Source organism: Haliaeetus leucocephalus, unplaced genomic scaffold, assembly GCF_000737465.1.
Source record: "Haliaeetus leucocephalus isolate CR32 unplaced genomic scaffold, Haliaeetus_leucocephalus-4.0 Scaffold183, whole genome shotgun sequence".
Lineage (NCBI taxonomy): Eukaryota > Metazoa > Chordata > Aves > Accipitriformes > Accipitridae > Haliaeetus > Haliaeetus leucocephalus.
In genome coordinates, this window is record NW_010972619.1 from 945,622 (window position 1) to 965,567 (window position 19,946).

A 19,946-nucleotide genomic window follows, 5' to 3' on the forward strand; every position below is an offset into this window, starting at 1 on the left:
CGCCTGCCCCGGTCCCTGCCCCTCTCCCTACTGCCCCTGTCCTGTCCCCTCCTTCCCCTGCCTCTGCCTCTCCTTCCCCCCATACCCCTTTTCTCCCTGCTCCTCTCCCCAGTGCCTGTCCCCCACCTCTGAGACCTCTCTCCCCCCCAGAAGCTCCTACCCCACCCCACTGCCCTACCTGCCCACTGTCTCCCACCCAGCACCCCCTCCCGCCCCGCCAGCACCCTGCCCACCCCCATGTCTCCCTGCCCAGGTGTCACCCTCTCTTGCCTCCCCTCCTGGCTCTGCCATCAGGGCCACACGGCCAAAGCGTACGGGCTGCATGTCAGGGTCCCCTGGGGCTGGCAGGGAGGGGGGACCACAGCTCTGCACCCTGGTCCCAAACCAGTGGGGTCTGCCGGGGGTCCCTTCTCCGTGCCATGAGAACAACCCTGGCACTGACACCCCCCACACCCTGGGTTAATGGGGTCTCTGTCTCATGGGAGGTAGGCAATGCCAGCCAGGCCACGCTTGCTGACAAGGAGCAGGGACATGGATCGTGGCGTCAGCCTGAAGAACCCCTATGCCAGTGTCAACATCCCACGGGACCAGTTCCAGCAAAGCTTTATCACTCGCTACCTGAAGGATGAGCCCACCATCATTGCCAACCCTGCAGCTGTGCCCACCTACGGCGTGGAGGAGCAGGCGGACCCCACTGGCAGCTGCAACAGCCCAACCATTTCCACAGAGAAGTCCTGGTCCCATCCCTACAACCCCTATGCCAGCCTGAGGATGCCCAACAGGGAATCGCCCGACTCCTTCTACACCATCACCCTGGACAAACCACCCAAGGGCCAGGAGTGCGAGGCCAGCAGGGGATGCGGCTGCTGCAAGTTCTGCCCCTGCTGCAGAAAGTGCTGTTGTGTTATCTCCTAAGGGCCCTGCTGCACCCGTGGGATGTGCTGACCATGGGATCGGGTCAGGTGGCCACATGGGGATGTGGCTGCCCAGCCTGGGCACCCCATGGAGCTGCCCTGGCGCCCGGCAGAGCTGGCAGCTGGGAGGTGGCACTGGCTGGACTCTGCCATTGCTTTTCTCCCCTGAGCTCTGCAGCCAGATATGCCAGTGATGGGCACCTGCCAGGTCCTGAGAGCCCATTCTGGGGCGTGGGGGAGGAGGACAAGTCCCCCTTGCCCCGCTGAGGCCCGGGAGCCTTGAGGATGATCTGTGCCAATGCAGATACCACCGAGAAGTGCCTACACTGGGGATGGGGCAGCACTTGGAGCCTGTGATCCTGTACACTGACCCTGCCAGTCTGCCCTTGCTGGGAAACTTCCAACTCTGGGGAAGGTACAGGCACTGCCCACCTGATGGAGGGTAGGTTTGGATGATGGCAGCCCTGTGTGCGTGGCAGAGGAGCGCATCGTCATCGCTGTCTTGGAGTGGTGGAGAGGAGCCAGGGACGTGTCCCCAGCCAGGATGGGGACCCACCTCCCCAGAACTGAGCGGCCACCCCCACCCACAGCATCACGGGGATGCTGCAGCACCCTGGGCCAAGCTCCGGCTGGGTACCGCTCCTCCTCACCATACTGCCCATGGGACAGAGGGAAGGAGACAGGAAAGACAGACAGACAAAGCATGGCAGAGTGCTGGGCAGTGGTCCAGGGAGGCAACTGATGGCACAGCGTGGGTGTGGGTGTTAAGATCCCAGTGTCACGAAGCCCCTGGCCCCATTCGGTTCCTCCTGCCATGTTTGCAGGGCACTGGGCACAACCCCTCACCCCATCCGCATCCCAGCTTGGGGCTCCCCACCGCCCTGGGGCAGGGTCCAGTGTGGAGGGCCGGCCCAGCTCCAACAGTGGGGTGGCATTGGGGCACCCCATTTGGGATGCAGATCCCCATGGTTTGCCTTCTGCAACCCCCTGGGCATTGAGGAAGGTGAGTGAGGAGCCTGCTGGCCTCTTCGCAGCATGCTGGGGTGGCTCCAGGCTGGGTTTTCGGCTGGGGCTGCTGCCGCTGACCTGGAACAAGCCCGCCGTTGTGTTGGCGTCCCATGGGCGGCTGTGCTGCCAGGCGGCAGCTGCGTAAGCACCGCGGCTGCTGCAGGAACTGCTTGGTCTGCAGGGGCAAGGGCTTGGCAAGAGCGCGTGTTTTAGCAGATGACTTCAGGGTGCTGCAAATAGAATTACAGCCTTCTCCTCCCCTGCCAAGGTACGCCTCTTCCCTCCACCCTGGGTTTTCCGGGATTCCCGTGTTACTTCTTGCTTATCCTGGCAGGTTGTGTAAGGGCAGTGCAGGGCACACACAGCCCTCTCCTCTCCCCTCAAAACCAGGCTTAACTGTTGCACTGCTGACTTGCTGCACCAGCAGTGGCACGCTGAGCTCTTCAGCTCACTGCTGCCTGCTGCCCTGCTGCCAGCCTGGGCCCAACGCTCCCCTCGCCCAGGAATTTCCAGTACAGCCTGCTCCTGCCCGCCTGGGGACACTGGCTGGTGCTCAGCCTGACCCTGCCAAGCTGGATGGCTGTCCTGTCTTTTGGAAAGAGAGAGCATGGCTTTGGTGGGGGTGTGGTGCTGGGGAAAGGGTAGGTTCCTGGCTGGGCCAGCTGGGTGGGCTTTGTGGCCTTGCCCCACCTGGCTGCGACCCTCTGGAAGCCCACCAGCACTGGGAGCCCACCACTGCTTGGAGTGCACCACCACTGAGATCCCACCACCCCTGGGAGCCCACCACCCCTGGGAGCCCACCATCGCTGGGAGCCCACCACTGCCTGGAAGCCCACCACCCTTGAAATCCCACCACCCCTGGGAGCTTCTGGGCTGGGGTGGCAGTGGCTTGGCAGAGGTGCAGGGCAGAGCCCTGCCAGTTTGCCCCCCCTGCTCTGACCCCTCTGTCTGGCCCAGGTCCCATGCCTGTGGGTGGCCGGAGGGTGTGCAGCTTTCAGGAGGACGTTGGCAGGGACAGAGCCCCATGCTGCCCTGCACAAGCAGTGCTCTTGTTCGCCCTGACTGGACCGCGGGCAGTGCTGGCATGGGGATGGGCAGATCCACCCCTTGTTTGCTTTTGTGGCCCCGACGCCAGGACTGCCCTGCCGCAGGGATGCGGCGTCACCATGTTGGCTTGACTGAAACCCGCATCCCGCTGAGGCTGCTCAGTGCCCTGGGGGTCTGACGCGCTCTGCGGGGACAAACACGGTTTGGGGAGGGAAAACTGTCCCCAAGGGGTGTGTGGTGCCTTCAGCAGGGCCCTGGGACTAGTGGGGCTGGCATCAGCAGAGGGGCCAAGGTGCGAGGAATGTGCTGGCCCGGTCCGGGCAGGGTGCTGGCAGGGTACAGCATCTGCCAGCAGTGCTGTGTGTCACCACTGCCCTTCGCTCTGCCTAACCTTGGGGTGATGGCAAACAAGCTGGGAGAGGCCAGGCAGAGCGCTGCCTGCCAGACACCTGGGCAATGATTAAGCTGGAGGCAGCAGGAAAGCCAGGGGTGTGAGCAGGGGAGGGCACAGGTTGTTTCCCCAGACCTTGACAGGGCTCTGGGTGACATGGGCAGCTGCATGCAGGGTCCTATGTGTGTGCCCTGGGTGTGTTACATCTTCGAAGGGTGCTCAGGGGTGCAGAGGGTTGTGCTGTGTGATTGCCACCCACCTCCTGCGTCTGGAGTGTGGATGGTGATGCATGGCTCTGGCTCATCTGGATCAGACCTTTGCACTCCCCTGAAGGTGCCACTCCCTGCCCTGCTGTGCTAAAGGTCCCTGCAGCTCTTGATGATGAGTCCTGGGAACAGGAAAAGACATTTCCCACCCATGCGTGTCGCTGCTGATTGCAGATACACCTTCCCTGTGCCCGGGTTTGGGTGTTTTGGCAGGGCTTATGGAGCCCAGCTGGGGCTGAAGGCTGGTTTCAAGCAGCATGCCCCTTTGGTGTCACCCTGCGTGGCTTGGCAGATGCACAGCCCACCAAGGGCTCCCCCCACCCCAAGCCCTGCCTGCGGGGTGCAGAGTGGGTAAGCTGGGGTGCACTGCCCTGCACCAGGGACTTGCATGCAATGGGCAGAAGTGGCCGAGGGCAGCTGGGCACAACCCCTCGATGGGACGCAGCTCTGCTGGCACCTGGGAGGCGGACACGAGGGCTGATGGGCAGGGGATGCACAGGGGCTGGAGTGGGGTAGGAGAGCAGGCAGGGTGCATGAGTGTGTATGTCTGCACATTTCTGCAAGGAGAGGCAGCCGGGGGGGGGGGCACTGCCCCTGGGCAGTGCCAGAGGTACCCCCAGTTGTGCATGGAGCCAAGCCCATCCCTCCCACCCATATAGTCTTTTTGGGCAGGGCTTTCTATGGCCCAAAGGGACCAACACCTGCTTGCTCCATACCTCGCCCTGCAGCAGGTGAAGTCAGGCCACCAACGTACTTTGGGTGGGAGAGTGACTTCTTGCCAGCTTTGGGACATGCCTGGACATCCCCCGGCATCCAGCTGCCTGCATGCCCCTGGGCACACAGCCTTGGAGGGAGCACGCTGTGCCCACCTGGACACCAGCTCTGCCCTGGCTACTGGCATCCAGGGTGCTGCCACCCACCCCCCATGCATGCAGGGTGGTACCCTGAGATGCCAGGGCACAGCAGGAATCCCACACAGCTGGTTCTTGATCTGCCCAGAGCACACGGCCCTTGCCCCCACCTCTGCCAGTGGCTTTGGCCAAAACCGAGGTAGCCGGCACAGCCCTGTCCCAAGCTGGCTGCCCTGCCATCCCTTGCCTGCCGCCAGCCCAGCAAGGAGAGGACAAAACCCTGCCGTGGGGTGCCATCCCTGTGCCTGGGGACCCATGGGCACATGCACCCTGTGTGTACTGCCTGGGGAAACCTGTGACTGTGGATGTATCAGGATCCTCTGTCAGGATATGGCCACTGTGGCCCCGAAAGTGCTGCGCTGCCGGCTCTGCTGCCTTGCTCCCGAGCACCGGCGCCAAGGGGTCGAGTTTTCTGCAGAGCCCGGTGACCCTGTGGCTCTTCGTTTCCAAAACCCCCAATTCTTGCTGCCGAGGAGTGCTGGAAACATGGCCCGAGGGCTGCTGAAATGTTTGATAAGCAGGCAGCACAGGAGAGTACTGCCTGTCTCCCTGCCTGCATTGCTGCCTGCTCCTGCCTGGAGTAGGAGCTGCTGCCCTCTCCTGCTCCCACGCAGAAATGCTGCTGAGTGTCCTGGCAGTCCAGCCCTGGCTCCAGCATGTGCTTTTCTCCTCCAGGATCCTGGTCCAGGATCCATCCCCCTACCACACTCCCCATTTTAAGTCTTCCCCTGCCCAGAGCACGCTCTGTGTGGAGGCTGTGGCATTACTGCTGCACCAAGGGCCGGGCAGGGGGCTGGCAGCTGTGGGGACTGTGTCTGCCACCGCCCTGGTGCTGTCACCTCCCCTGGATCATGCATTGTCATGAATCTTGCAGGCGTCACCGAGGGGTGCTGGGCTGTCCCCAGCCTGGTGATGAGCATCGGTCCTGGCAGAGCCAAGGGTAACTCAGCCTGCAACGCAAGAGCCTGCAGCCCCAGCTGGAAGAGCAGGGCAGGTCACGGACACGTCTATGGCAGTGGTCACGCTCAGGCACCGAACGAGAAGCATGACCCCACATGTGGGCACTGCCAGCTTGGACCAGGCTGGAACCTCAGTGTCCCTGTGCCAGCCCCAGCCCCTCCACCCCTGCAAGCCTGGAGCCTCGCTGTGCCCTCCCGCTCTGATTGCAGACGTCCCCATAGCCCGGACCACCTGGGGATGTGTGGGCTGGAGTGTGATGGGGTGACTCTGCTGGCCAACATCTGCCCATATGTTCTTGGCCATGGGGGGTGGCCGAGGATGTGGAAGACTCTGCCACTGCTGCCCAGATGTCCAAATCCTCTCTGCCCACAGTGAAGCCCAGAGTTCCTTGGCCTCATGGGGACAGTTTCTTCTGCTAATGAAGCAGAAATGGATGGTTAATCACCACTGCCGGGGCTTAGATTTCAGAGGTCTTTGTTATCCGGGTGCCTGTAAGCCAATCCCCCAGGCTTGGCTTCCTGGCAGCAGATCCGATAGCGTGCCTGTCCCTGAAAGGTGAGCCCCTTCCCACTACCACAGCCACCAGCAACCGCTGCGACCTGGCTGGGGAGCTGCTGGCCGCTCGGGCCCCCGATGCTCCCCATGGGACTGCTACAGCCCCCCGGGATGGCACAGCTCTTCTGCCACCTACCCTGAGGCCCTGGGGGAGCATCTCAGGACAGGTAGGGATGGGGGACAGGGGAGGAGGGGAGGAGAGGGATGCCTGTATATCAAAATGCTTGAGGTCACCTGTAGAGAGGGTGTGGGGTCTTGGTGGCCTCCAGGAGAGGTTTGCAAGCATGCTGGTGGGTACCAGACCCCCCCTTAAGATAAGGCTGGACCCCTCAACTCCTCCCTGCCAGCCTGTCTGCCTTGTCCCCTGCTGCTGACAGCGGTGCCATGGCGGCCTGGCACAGCCCGGGGCTGGCAAGGAGCAAAGCTGTGGCACTGCCTGGTCCTCTGGATGCTGCTCCCCTGCTCACCCAGCTGACATACTCCTGCCCACCCCGTATTCCTCACCAACCCAGAGCCTGGGCAGGCTGCTGAGGTCCAACCAGTTCCGATCCCCCATGGGACATAAGGGGCATTTGGCAGAGCTCCCAGCAGAGATGCAGGGTGGCACCAGGGGAAACGCATCCCCCTTGGATGCCAGCAGAGCCATCTGTAGTGTCAGGGTCCTGCTTTTCTAGGCAGGGCTGCCCATGGGGCAGGCAGGGATGTTAGGCAGGGAGCCTGATGCCCCTGGGAACCCCCCACATGGGTCTGGTCCCCATATCTCCCAGGCATCAGATGCACTCAGAGGTGGCATCCCACACCCGGGCCATGGGTCTGATGGCTCCTCTTGCCTTCCCCTCCCCAGCATGTCCCAAGCTGGTGGCAGCCCCCGGGCAGAGGACGCGGGGCTGTGTGTCAGGGTGCACTCAAGCCGGGGCAGCCAGCGGGTTGAGTGCATCATCTGCTACTCCTCCTACGACCTGTGTGGCCGGCTGCCGCGCCGGCTCTACTGTGGCCATACCTTCTGCCAAGCCTGCCTGAAACGCCTCGACGCCGTCGCCAATGAGCAGCGCTGGATCCCCTGCCCACAGTGCCGCCAGAACACGCCCACGCCGCGCGGCGGCGTTGCCATGCTCGACCTCGACCTGGCCACCTTCCTTGCTGTCAAGGCTGACAAGGAGCATCCCCAGGTGGCCGGCAGGTCCCAGCCTGACCTGGCCACCAAGGGCTCATGCAAAGAGAAGGCGGTCACCCAGCAGCCGGCGGTGCTGTGCCAAGACGCGGTGCCTCCAGTGCCGTTCCCCCGACACAGCTGCTGCCAGCTCTGCCTGTGCTGTGGGGTGACGGCGGCCTTTGAGAGCTGAGCATGAGGAAGGGGCTGCTGGCAGTGTGAAGGCAACTGACCTTCTGGGGTGCAGTCTGGGACCATTTTTGGGGACCCCACACCATGCCCCAGGCCCACATGTGGACAGTAGTGATGGGGCTGTGCTGGCAGCCTGGGAAGGGCTTCAGCTTGCTCAGGGCTTGCTGTCCATCCTGCTGGGATTTGGGATGCTATGGGGGGGGGGGAGGATGCCACCACTCCCTCATCCTGCCCACCCACCCCTCTGACAACTCAGAAACCTGGACCAACCATCATGGATGTCCCCTGGTGCCCAGGGCTTGCTCATGCCCGGTTTCTCCATGCATGTGGCTCTGCAGCAGGGACACCCTCTGCTGAGCATCCCCCAGGCAGGGGACACAGGAACCTGGCATAGCACAACGATGCTCCGGGGAGTGTGTGGCACCCCAAAAGCTTCACGCCTATTAAACAACGCTGTGTTGGCCCTGCTGGGCTGCATGTCTTGATTGTATTTGTAGGAAAGCCTCAGGCTAGCCCAGGGAGAGCCCTGCCTGCGGTTGGGGTGGGACTGGGAGAAGTGACCTGCCCTGCTGGATTGCTTTGCTTTAAGTGTTTGTTCTGTTGGCCAATTGCATGAGAAATTTGGGCATTGGGGTAGCTGGACAGTTGAAATTGAGGATGACAGAGCCCACAGGAGTTCCTGCTTGACCTTGTGCTCCATGGCTTGTGCCAGGTTTGGTTTTTCTGCCTGACCCTCTCCCCACCTCCCTACCTGCACACCTGGATGCAGCCTGTGGAGAAGCTCCTCTGCTGTTTTTTCAGGTTGTGTCTTTGCATGGCTTTCCCTGCCTGACTCTGAACAGGGAGCACAAGAACAAGAGCCCAAACAGCCAGGAGTGAGTTTAACAGAGGCCAAATGGAGAAGGACTGGGGTGCGCCAGGGTGATGTTAATACAGTTCTTGGGCAGGGCTTGGCATTGCCTGGGCAGGTCTTACAGTCCTTTCTCAGAGACCTCTTTCTGTATCTGTTTTCCATGTGGTTCATGAGCTCTTGCAATGTCCCAGCATCAGGCACCACTGGTTGCGCCTTGGGTTTCAGCAGGGGACCCCCAACCTGTGCCCTGGGCAGTCCTGGTGCTTGGCTGTCCCCTGAACTGGGTGCCAGGGCTGCAGCCAGAGGAGTCCAGCACCCATGCCATGCACAGCACTCCCTCCATGCACAGCACCCCACCCTGTGCACAGCACCTATGCTCTACAGAGCACCCACGCTCTACACAGCACCCACACCGTGCATGGCACCCACGCCACGCACAGCGCCCATGCACAATTCTGCCACTTGGTGTCACCTGCTATAAAAAAGTCAGAGCTCTGAGATGTGCCCAGCACAGCCCAACCTGGGGAGCTCCAGCCATGGGAGCAAGGCCACCAGGCATGCCCCAGGGCAGAGGTGCCCAGGGGGGACAGCAGAAGCGTGGTGTGGTTTAGGGACTCCTTGGGGTGGGCATCTGCCTGCCTCCGATCTTTAATTACATGGAAACATGCAGTAAATTAAAGCCTACAAGGGTGGGATAAAAGCTGACATAAAGTCTTAAAGCACCTTCCCCTCCATCTTCCTGTGCACCCCTATGGCTGCCCAGGGGCTCACTTGCCCCAGATCCTTCACAGGTGGTGGTGGAAAGAGTGTGATGGGCCCATCCTGGCTCCGGGCACAGCTCCGTACAAAGGCGCCAGCAGGACTCTGTGCTCAGCCTGGCACCTTGGGTCCCAGCTTTTCCGTGGTGGAAGGTAACAAAGACCTGTGGTTCCCTGTCCCTATGCCCCGGGGCTTTGCCTCCATGCTCCCACTCCTGCTCCACTGCAATCCCCCAGCACCAGAACCAAGCTGTGAAGCTTGGCCCTTGCCGTGTGCCTCTGTGCATGTCCCTGCTGCTCCCAGCCAGTGGCTGGGCTCTGAAGGAGTTTATCTGTCCCTCCATTACTTTATTGTGGGAACGGTCTTGGCACGCTGGCTGGGCATCCTGATTTAGCCCTCTTGGCCAGAGCAGGGCTGGTGTTGAGCCCTGTGCCTTGGAGGACTCCTCCATCACAGAGCAGAGAACACCCAAGCTGTCCTTGCAGAGTATGTGCTCGGAGCAGCCTCTCCTGGTGCTGGCCCTGGGGCCAGGCTGCGCTGTTTTATGTGGAGTCCACAACTGCAGGAGGAGGCATCACCACGGGGGAGTGGGGCACCGGTGGGTGCAGCCCTGGCTGGGGACAGGGACCTGGGCTCTTCCTGCAGGGTGCTGGGTCCCCCCATTCCAGAAAAGGGGGCAGTGACAGGGAACCATGCTCTGGTAAGCACTGGCAGCGTGTGTGAAGGAACAGTGGTGGCACTGCTTGGGTACAGGACCCCAAAGGGCCACCAGCCTGCAATTGCAGTGGGGTGCAATCAATGTATGCAAAACAGGAGTGGGGCCAGGCACAACCAGCACCAGCCTTGCACTTCCATGGTGTCCCTAGCAGGCAGGATGCTGGGGACATCTCTCCTGCTGCATGCCATGGGGGTATGCAGCAGGGTGACAGCAAAGGGCTGGCAGAGGAGCTGAGATGAGGGTTTGCAGCCTCCTGGGCTCTCTGTGCACAAAAGCTGGAAATGGCCTTTTAGTATTTTTTTTTCCCCAATTAATTTTGCACTTCTCACCTGATCCCAGGTGACCGCAGGCAGTGGGCAATGCAAGCCCTGGGGAGGAAGAGCATTTTGGGACAGGGCTCCCTAAAAATTCAGGTCCCCATATACCCTGCGGCTGCTTGTGGGATGAGCTGATGCTGCAGCTCCACGTGGCTGCGGGTTTGTGCCCTGCTTCAGGGCTGGGCTGGGCTGGAGGATTCCTCTGAATTATTTCCAGATGGGGATTAATGCAGCAAACTGAGTGCTGCAGGATAGATAAACAAACCAAAGCTCCTCTGGATGCTATTAATAAACTGCCTGCCTGCTGCTTCTGCCCCAGATTTGGGAACATCCCGGTCCTGGCCTGGGGTGCAGCCATGTGCTGCCTTGCTGCTCTTCTAGCCTTTTGGTCGTGGGGCAGAGGTGCCAGGGATTCCTCCGGGGTCCTAAATGGGACAGGAGTTGTGAGGGTGTGAGTGGAGGATGGTGTCTCTGCTCTGGGTCCCTGCTCTGGGCTGTGAGTGGGATGAGGTGCTGCCGGCCGTGTCACCTGCTCCCCCAGCGTCCGCTGAGCTCCACCAGGGATGGTGGATGCTGGGAGGTGACACCTCTCCTCTCCAGCCTTCTGCTGTGGGCCTTCAGGCAGCTTTGAAAATGGAGCAGGTGTAAACAGGGTGGAGGCAGACTTTGAGCCCTCTCGAACTGCTGCTCTTGTGCTGGGGCGTGGGTAAACAAGTTTTGGGTGGCTGCAGCCCAGCAAGCTCACCTTTCCCATGCGGGGGCTCCTGGGTGTCCCCCAGCATGCCTGCAGATGTGTGATCCTGCTGGGGAGGAGGAAGGTGGCCCATGGGAGTCACATCCCAACCTTCCTCATTTTGGCATAGCTTACAGTCTCCTGCCAGGGGCAAACAGAGCCTGGCCAAGGGTTGGGCTCAGCAGGGTGGCCCATGGCTCCCAGCAGAGCTCGCCATTGAGGACCTCTGGGCTTGGTGGGCCAGCACAGAAGATGGGGTTAGACCTGCTGATCATATGATTTAACTTTGTCCCACCCCAGCCAGCTGCGGGGGTCCTGGGTCCATACACCCCTCTGTACACGGCTGGTGAGGCAGCATACCCATGGTGATGCCCTGTGGGGAGGATGGAAGCCAAGAGATGCATCTGGTTTTGCTTTTTTCCAGCTCTCCAGCCTGCAGCACACACAAGCAGTTAATCCCAGGCTGTGCAGAGCTGGCTGCTTACCTGGCTGGAGCAGTGCCTGGCAGAGGGAGGGACAAGGGCACGGCTCTGCACCTTGCCAGGACAGGCATCACTGCAAAAATATTTGCTGAAAAAAGTGCAGCTCCACCCCAAGGAAAACCGAGGCCGGGAGTGCAGCCTGCTCTGGGTTTGCAGACGGAGGGTGGTGGCAAGCAGGGGAATGCATGCAGCTGCAGGGAGTCGAGCACATCCACTTGCTCCCCTTGCAGCCAGGCACTGCCCAGCACCTCCACCTGGCACCGCTGGGCTCAGCCGAGGGTGCCGGGCAGGGACGGGTGGCTGGGCAAGGTGACAGGCACTAGGGATCCTGTCCGTGGGGGAATCCCAGCACCGGAGGTCGGGGAGCCCTCGCCACCTCAGTGGGCAGCCATGGGCTGCTGGAGGGGCCCCAGCACCATGCTAGCCTGCCTGCTTCTCCTGCACCCGCTGCCCTCGCCAGCCTGCCCCGCCGCCTGCCGCTGCTCCTCAGGGGAGGTGGACTGCATCGAGCATGCCCTCCGCAAGGTGCCACAGAGCCTGCCGACCAACACCAGCACCCTGTGGCTTGGCTACAACTTCATCTCCGTGCTGGGGCCGCGCTCCTTCCCTCCCCTGTCGGGGTTGCTGCTGCTCAGCCTGCCCCACAACCGCCTGAAGCTGATCCACAGCCAGGCGCTGGTGGGGCTCGGGGCGCTGCAGGAGTTGGACCTCAGCAACAACTACTTAACTGTGCTGAACCCCGAAACCTTCCTGCCCCTCACCAGCCTGACCACGCTCAACCTGGGCAGCAACAGGCTGGGGGAGCTGGATCCTGGGGTGCTGCACGCCCTGCCCCAGCTCCAAGCCCTCCTCCTGCAGGACAACCCCTGGGTGTGCAGCTGCGGCATCCTGCCCCTCTGGCACTGGCTCAGCCACAACAGGGAAAAAGTGCAAGGTGAGTGCCCAGAGGACCGTGTCCCCAAGCCCCCCACCTGCTTCACGCTGGCAGGTTACCCTGCTGAGGCTGAGGCAGGACCCAGCACCCTTGTTGCCAGCCAGCTGTGGGCTTGCATGCCTGTGGGGGTACAGCGAGGTTCCTCAGGACCCATTCTCAGGCCATGGCAGCTCCTGTGTCTGCTTGGGTGGATGCATCCCTGGGTCTGGTACTTGGTGCCCACCCTTGGTCACCAGCAGGGATTGCCTGGAGAGGAGGGCTGGGCAATGTCCCAGTGATGGGCACCCAGCGCTGTCCCCAGCAGTGGCACCAGTCCTGCCACACTGAGGGCAAGGCATGCTAGACAATGGGCACCTGAGGGGGCAAGAAGAGCCTGGGTATCAGCGTGAGCATCACCGCTGACCAGCTGGGATTCAGTGCCTTCAGCCCCTTCCCCAATGCTTTCATTAATGTGGGTCTGATCCTGCATTTCTTCCCTCGTGAACCTCAATGAGAGACAGGTCTGCGAGCAAGGTCTCTCCCTCCGCTGCCACCCACTCCTGCTTGCTTCCAGCTTGGGTGCGCACCTGTCACTTGTGCTGGTTGGGACGTTCTGTGGCATCTCCAGGTTGGCTGCTCACTGCTCCCCACATCTGTCCCCTGGGAACAAGGCCCTCCACCTTGCCTGCCCCATCTACCACCCCACACCAAACCTATTTTCCAGTGCCCCCTCCAGCACTGTGCTCACCTCCCCATCCCATCCCACTCCCCGGGGCGTAGGACATAGATGAATCCTGAATCCTCACCGCTCCCCTTCTTTGTACCCTGCCCTGGGTGATCTTGGTCAACCCTGTCCTCCTGCCCTGGTCCTGTCTGTCCCATACAGCCCTGCAATCCCCTCTGTCCTTGACACCTGCCTTGTCCCAGCTGTCCTGTGTGCCCATCAGTGCTGCTTTTCTTTTCCAGAGAAGAGTTTGCTCCTCTGCAGAGTCCCAGAGCAGGTGAACAAGTATCCAGTCATGGCCTTCAGGAATGAGTCCTTCAGGCAATGTCAGGAGACCTTACTGTCTGCCAAGCACTACATCGCCTTCTTGATCATTGGACCGTTCTCCTTCATGGCCAGCATCTTCTTCTGCACCTTCATGGGCTCCATCATAGTGGTTTACCACAACCTGTGTAAGGAACCCCACTTCTGGAGGAGACCTGGCATCTGCAGGCACCGCTGTGGCAGGGTGACCAGGCTTTAGCCCTGGGCATGCTGTGGTCCATGCTCTTGTCCAGCTGGCTGCATCCCCCTGTTGCCAACATTTCCCTGTTGACCAGTGAGAGGATGGTCTGTTCTGGAAATTGCTTTTCTTCCTCCTCCCAGAGTCCCCCGAGATGATGCCAAACTCCCTCTGCCCCGCAGCCTGGGGGGAGCAGCCCCCAGCTCAGCCCCCCTGCAGGGCACAGTCTAACCACAGCTGCTCTCAGTGTTTTGGGAGGCTGCCCCAGGCCACCCTCAGACCTGCACATCCCCTTCCTGGGGGTGGGGGGCAGATGATCCTTCTCCTCCAGCTCACCCTGACCCTGCTGCCCAGGAGCCTCAGTGTGCATTTCAGGATGCACTGTATGCCTCTGTGTGCCTTTTGGTGCATCCTGGGAGCCCCTGTATGCATCTCAGGACACACCATACTCCTCTGGGTGCCTTTCAGTGCACCCCAGGAGTCTTCATTTGCCTTTTGGTGCGTGCCTTTCAGTTTGCCCCAAAGCCCTTCTTGGGTCTTTGGGTGCCACCCAGCACTCCCCATCTGCCATTCAGTGACCCCAGCAGCCTCAGCGTGCCATTCTGTGCCCTCAAGACCCCTTGGCTTGGCTTTTTCTGCATCCAAATGCCACCCATTTGGCTTTATGTGTCCTGAAAGGCATTGGTTGGACTTTTGGTGTGCCCCAGAGCTCTCCGTGTGCCTTTTGGTGCACCTGAAGATCTCTGGGTGCTTTTGGGGAACTCCAGAGCCTCCATGGGACTTTCAGAAAGCCCCAGACCCCTCCATGCGCTGCCAGAACAGGGCAGGTTGCATGATGTTTCTTCTGTTGTTTTTTTTTTTCCTTGAGACAGGGCTGCTGGTGCTGAGAAGGCTCAGCCAACAACCAAGATCTAGGGTGAGGCTGAGGTTTAGGCTGAGGGTTGGAAAGAGACAAAGCCTTGAGCTCTGTCCTGGTTTCATCTGGGATGTAGTTAGCTGTCTTCCTAGTAGCTGGTACAGTGCTATGTTTTGAGTTCAGTATGTGAAGAATGTTGATAACACTGATGTTTTCAGTTGTTGCTCAGTAGTGTTTAGACTACAGTCAAGGATTTTTCAGCTTCTCATGCCCAGCCAGGGCACCTGACCCAAACTGGCCAACAGTGTATTCCATACCATGGGACGTCCCATCTAGTTTAGGAACTGGGAAGTGGGGGCAGGGAATCGTGGCTCGGGAACTGGCTGAGGGTCGGGCGGCGGGGGGGGGGGAAATGCCCCGCGCCTCATTTGTACATTTCAATCTACTGTTGTCATTTTATTAGTGTTATCATTATCATTATTAGTCTCTTCTTTTCTGTTCTATTAAATCGTTCTTATCTCAACCCAGGAGTTTTACTTCTTTTCCTGATTTTCTCCCCCATCCCACTGGATGGGGGGGAAGTGAGTGAGCGGCTGCGTGGTGCTTAGTTGCTGGCTGGGGTTAAACCACGACAAGCTCCCCCTGATGTGGTTTGGCAAATGGGCTGCCAAAGGATGTGTGAGGCTGCATGGCGGTTCCTCCCCTAACAGCTTTTCCCCTAGGCTAAAGCTCATCCAAGGCCAAGGTGTAGGGTTAGCTCAGTGATGGGAGTGGAGACAAAAAGCCCATGTGGGTTTACAGCACAGAACCTGCAGCCCTTGCTGCCGCCTCACTTCTCATCACCCACAAAAAGGGGCTGGGGCTGCCCCCGCATCTCCTTGCCCTGCTGCCTCCTGCCCTTCCCAGCGGAAATGCTTCTCCACTGCATTCATGGAAATGCTTAGTGAGTGTAGTGGGTGATGGCCTGGAAGCGGCTGGAGCTGTGCTCCAGAGGAAAGCACAAGCTGTGGTGACAAAAACATATCTCAAGGAGGAGCAACAGCCCTTTCTGGCATGAGTTCTTACCCATTGCAAGGCAGTTAGAGCCACAGTGAGATGACTGTGGCCACCAGCCTCCCCCTGTTCACTCAATCTCTTGCCCATGCAAGAGCTGCAGGACAAGGCAGCGATGTGGCAGGGGACAAGGCATCCTTTGGCAAGCTCTTGGCAAGGATTAAATATATCATGCAGAGAATAAACCAATGTCACCTCAGTTGTGGCTTGCTCCCATTTTTATTTTCAAGAGAGAAACCAACCCAATGTGCTGCCACACTGCTTGATTCCTGCTCGGCTCTTCCTGCAGTGCCTCTCCCCAGGGAGGGGTGCAAGGGCTGCAGGATGCTGGTGAAAGCAGAAGCTCCTCCAGTGCTACCAGCCCTGTACCTGGGATGGCTGCAGGACCTCTGCCAGGATCAGCCCCTTGCATGGCGCCTTTCCCAGGAGCAATCCCAGCTCTCCCAGACCCTCTCTAGTGACAGCACTCTGTCCTTCCTGAGAAGGCCTGGGCTTCCCATTTGGAGCTAGAACCTTGCTTGTCATCCTGCTTGGCCACCTGAGCCTCACTCCTCCTCCCAGATCATCCTGAGGCTGAGACCCACATGGAGGTTGGGCTAGTGGTCTCAGCACATGGGAGGCATGCTGTGAATGAGTGATGTTGCTTCATTTCAGCCCAGGGGAGCTGCCTCTCTGTTTTGCCTTGGGGCACCTCCCTACAGATAGGCTGATGTGTGGGGACTTCCCCAGATGCCTTCATCCCTGCAGTCAGTTCTCTGTTCCCAAAGGCCAGCCCCACTGGCAGTGCCCCACGCTGGCTCCCAGGAGCTGGGAAGCACAGCAGTGGCAGGGGACTGTTTTGCCCTGGGTGGAGGTGGGTGAGAGCCAGCTGGCACAGTGCTGGCATTTGGACAGTTTCAGGCTGTCCCCAGCCCCCTGCTGCCAGGCCTGTCCCCCTACACTGGCTGTTCAGGCCGTCCATCAGCTTGGCATCCCAGAACGGTGATGCCCCTTCCCTCCTAGTCTTCCCTGCAGCTCCTGGCCTTTCTCCCTGCTGACTTCTCCGTCCCTTCCCATCCCTCCACATTTTACTGTTTGCAAACCCTGCAGCAGTGCTGGGTGAGGCTCTGATTCAGCACGGGGCTCCCTGCCAGCTTTGCCAGAAGGCAGAGACGGAAAGAGGCACATGGCACTGAAATAAACCACTTCATGATCCAGTCTAGACTTTACTTAGCTTTTGCAAAAACTTGGTATTAATGTTACATTGACATATAAAGTAGAATGGGTCCAATTTCTCAGCTGGAGTGAGATGAACTTGATGGAGCCACTGCAGTCAGTGGGACAATGCTCACAAACCTCAGCTGCCGTCTGAAAATCCTGCCTGCAAAGGCTGCCGACCCTTGGGGGAAGCCCTGTCTGCTTGGCTGGGGCAAGGAGAGGGCAGTTCATGCTGCTGGGGCTTGGTACCACATTGCAGGTGGGTTTTCTGCCTTCGCAGGAGGCGGGATGCGATGTTGCCTGTGTGTGTGCTGTAGCAGCTCACCACCAGCCTGGCTGGTGCCAGATGCTTCCCCGGCACTGGTGTCTCTGCACCCACTCACAGTGCCCACTGGGAGAGTGCTCAGGGATGTTGGCACATGGGCACATATGCTTGAGGGGACGAAGCTGTGGGGAGGAATGGCATCGGCCTGTCTCATTTGGTTCCCTTCTGCTGAACGGGGATCCAGTTTCCAGGTTCAGGCAGATGCAGCCATGTGAGCTGGGGCTTCACGGCTGCCATAGGAGCTGCTGGCAAGCTTGAACTGGAGGTGAGTGTGGCAGGGAAGCTGCCAGTGCCCACTGCAGTGTGCTGACACTGCAGACAGGCTGGGTGGCTGCTGCGGACACTGCAGCACACAGCAAGCCACAGCTGGCCAGCAGCATCTCTCCTCGCATTGCTGGTGCTGAGGCAGTGTGGAGCTTGGCTAAAAGTCAATGTAACAATCCAGATCCATTTACCATGGAGATGCTCCTGGCCAGGAGAGCCATGGTGTGAGAGCTACATGTTGGCCATGGCCAGGTCCTGGGGATGCCTTCTGTGCAGGAGAGGTGGGGAGCCAGGATCTTGGCTGACAGCATGTTAGGAGCTCCAGAGTACCACATTTAGCACAGGAGCATGGGCTGCAGGGCTTGGAGCACTCCTGCTGCAAACAGATCACGTACAGGAGCCAAGTCACAGCCATGGGCTGATGGGAGGGAGGAACAGGGGGTTCATCCCCTGTGAGGAGCAGAGCACACATCTTCCAGCCCCTGCTGCAGAGGTGGGGGTCACTCGGAACAACAGTAACACGTGCCCAACCTGCCAAACTGCCTCTGCTGCTCCAGTTGCTCGGGACCATGAGCATGTTGCACTGGAGCCCTCCAGGGTGGTGGTAAACGTGGAACACATGGCTGAGGGGCCGTGCATGTGGTGAGAAGCCTGAAGCCTGCAAAGTGAAGCACGTTTGTAGTCTGGCACCAGCTCTTCCCTGCTACCGTGGGAGAGCAGGCACCATGTGCCTTTCGAAGTCCTTTCCCCTTGCACGTAGCCTGTCAGTGGCAATACTGATTATCAACAGCATTGGTTGGAAGCAATTATCTCTGTACAGTGAAGTCCAAACCATGTCCTGGTTCTGCCGTGCATTCTGGGGCATGAGCATGGCAGCAGGCCTAGGAAGGGAGGGAGATATACAATGAAGTCACTGTGTATGGATGAAGGATGCTTTCCTCCCATCTCACCCAGAAGAACCCATCAGTGTCCCTTGAAAGGCAGTCCTGGCTGTGCCTTCCTACTGTGTTGGGCAAGGACTGATGGCCCCCGGGGAGAAGGTCACACCACAGTGCTGACTGAGGGGTCGGAGAGGTTGAGCTGGCCAGTGATGTCGGTGGGATGATATTGCTGCAACACACAAATACACAGACAAGGAGAAAGAAGTGTTAGGCAGTTCTGGCACTTGCCCCCACCTCTACTTACATCACATGTGTCCCTACAGGATATCTCTTGGGGGTGATGCAACGGCCCAAAACCTGCTGCTGGCTGAGGTCCCCTTCCCAATGCAATCCATGCTTGTGCAGAGGTCGTTGCAGACACTCTCCAAGCACCCTACAGCTAGGCAGGGAGGACGCCCAGCAGCACGGTGCAGCTTCTGCAGAGCGTGGCAGCCGGGTCGCCTGCTGAGCGAGCCCCTCTCTGCTCTGGGAGAGCTACAAGACAAAGGCTGTGACTCATCAGCGCAGCCCACGGCTGAACCTGTGTTTGGAGGGTCTGGCTGGGTTTCGGCATCTCTCTGGTGCCAGATCAAGCTGTGCTTTGAGGCCAGGGCGTTTCACCTCCTTGCTTGAATGACTCTGCTTTGACTATCCTTTCATGCAGGTGAGGAGATGTGTGGTGTGGTTGACTTGCAATAAACTGTAGTGTCAATTGCTAATGTGAAAGTACAGCCTGTGTTGGGGATGTGGCCTGGATTCGGGGTTCTGCGCTCCTTGTGGATGGGGGGGCTTGGCAAACACTCCCTGGGAGACACCTCCCCAGCCACAGTTCCACCAGCAAACAAATGGGGAGAGCAGAAATACCCTTCAACAGGCAAGAAAAAAAACGTCCTTCCTCCCCAGGCAGGGATTTACAACTGGGCAGTTATTTTCTCCCTTCCTCCTTCCATATTCCCTTCCTCTCCCAGTTCCCCTCTCTTAACTCCAGACCCTGAACTGGAAGCCCTGCTGTGAGAGCGGGTGGCATGGAGCATCTCGCGCTGCTGTTTGGGGACCTAAATTAGTGCCGGGGCAGGAAAGGGTCTCAGTGGGTCTTGTGTGCTGCAACGTGGACCCTCTCCAGTGACATTTGCCTAGCCCTTGCACCATGCTACCCAGGAGGGCTGCCATTTTGCTGGGCTCTTGGGGGGGCTCCTCGGTGATGGAATTTTACCTGTCTTGCGTTGGTCAGTGGTGACTGTGGCCCCCGTGGTGCTGCTGGCGGCTCTGGCACTGTGGCTACCCTGCGTGGCTCTACACCGTGCCTCCCACCACGGGGAGGTCTGGGGTTCCCCCGAGCATTGCATGGGGTCCTCGGGGCTGCCCTGCTCTGCCCAGTTTTGTGCTTCACTGGGACCCCTCGGTGGGGAGCTGCTCGGGCAGGGGCGGGAGCCAACATGCTCCCGTCTCTCCGGTACATGTGCTTGGGACATGCTGACACCCAGGGAGCATCTCATGGGATCATTCTTTCATTTAGGGGACTAGCTTATATTAAAATGGAGCCTCTGAGAAATTCCTTGCTATGGCCTTGCTTTGCTAAGTGGTAACACCTTGGCCATCGTCTGTTTGCACAGGGAACGGCTGAGGTGATCCTGAAGTCGCTCTGCCACCCTGGGGGGAGCTTTTTGTGGCTATTCATTGGTCCACCAAAAAATGCCCCTCTCTCCCCGAAATGGGTGCAGCTGCCCCCTCCTTGCGAAGACCTAGGATTCCAGCTAAATGCAATCTTTCCTTTCTGTAGCAAAATGGCTGGGAGGCGTGTGCTTGTGGGACGGGGCTTGATCCCCACAGGGAGGAGAGGCGACTGGGAAAGGGAGAGGCTGGGTGACTCACTGGTGGAGAAGAAGGAGGAACTTGAGATATGAAAAGGAATGGGCAGAAGAAAAGTCCTTTGTTA

The 19,946-nt window shown here is 59.6% G+C and overlaps 4 protein-coding genes across 7 annotated transcripts in view; 3 read left to right on the forward strand and 1 right to left on the reverse strand.

Moving 5' to 3' along the window:
• Positions 1–531: 531 nt before the first annotated feature.
• CYSRT1 (cysteine-rich tail protein 1) lies at positions 532–915 on the forward strand. Its single transcript, XM_010564624.1, has one exon. The coding sequence runs from the start codon at positions 532–534 to the stop codon at positions 913–915; it is 384 nt and encodes a 127-aa protein (XP_010562926.1).
• A 5,982-nt stretch (positions 916–6,897) lies between these two features.
• Positions 6,898–7,395, forward strand: RNF224 (ring finger protein 224). The gene has a single exon (XM_010564651.1). It carries the CDS (start codon positions 6,898–6,900, stop codon positions 7,393–7,395), a length of 498 nt encoding a protein of 165 aa, XP_010562953.1.
• A 4,046-nt stretch (positions 7,396–11,441) lies between these two features.
• Positions 11,442–13,416, forward strand: LRRC26 (leucine rich repeat containing 26). Its single transcript, XM_010564652.1, is given in 3 exon segments — positions 11,442–11,591; positions 11,593–12,190; positions 13,136–13,416. Coding segments are annotated over 3 exon segments (1,029 nt in total).
• A 4,418-nt stretch (positions 13,417–17,834) lies between these two features.
• GRIN1 (glutamate receptor, ionotropic, N-methyl D-aspartate 1) overlaps positions 17,835–19,946 on the reverse strand; it is a 38,484-nt gene continuing 36,372 nt past the window's right edge. For all 4 annotated transcript variants that reach the window (XM_010564631.1, XM_010564629.1, XM_010564630.1 and 1 more), the window contains one exon: positions 17,835–18,200. In XM_010564631.1, coding sequence (XP_010562933.1) covers positions 18,132–18,200 — 69 coding nt within the window. In that variant the 3' untranslated portion in view covers positions 17,835–18,131. The remainder of the gene's footprint in view (positions 18,201–19,946) is intronic.

Coding starts and splice junctions, on each gene's coding strand:
- CYSRT1 (XM_010564624.1), top strand. CDS start 532: ATGGATCGTGGCGTCAGCCTGAAGAACCCCTATGCCAGTGTCAACATC.
- RNF224 (XM_010564651.1), top strand. CDS start 6,898: ATGTCCCAAGCTGGTGGCAGCCCCCGGGCAGAGGACGCGGGGCTGTGT.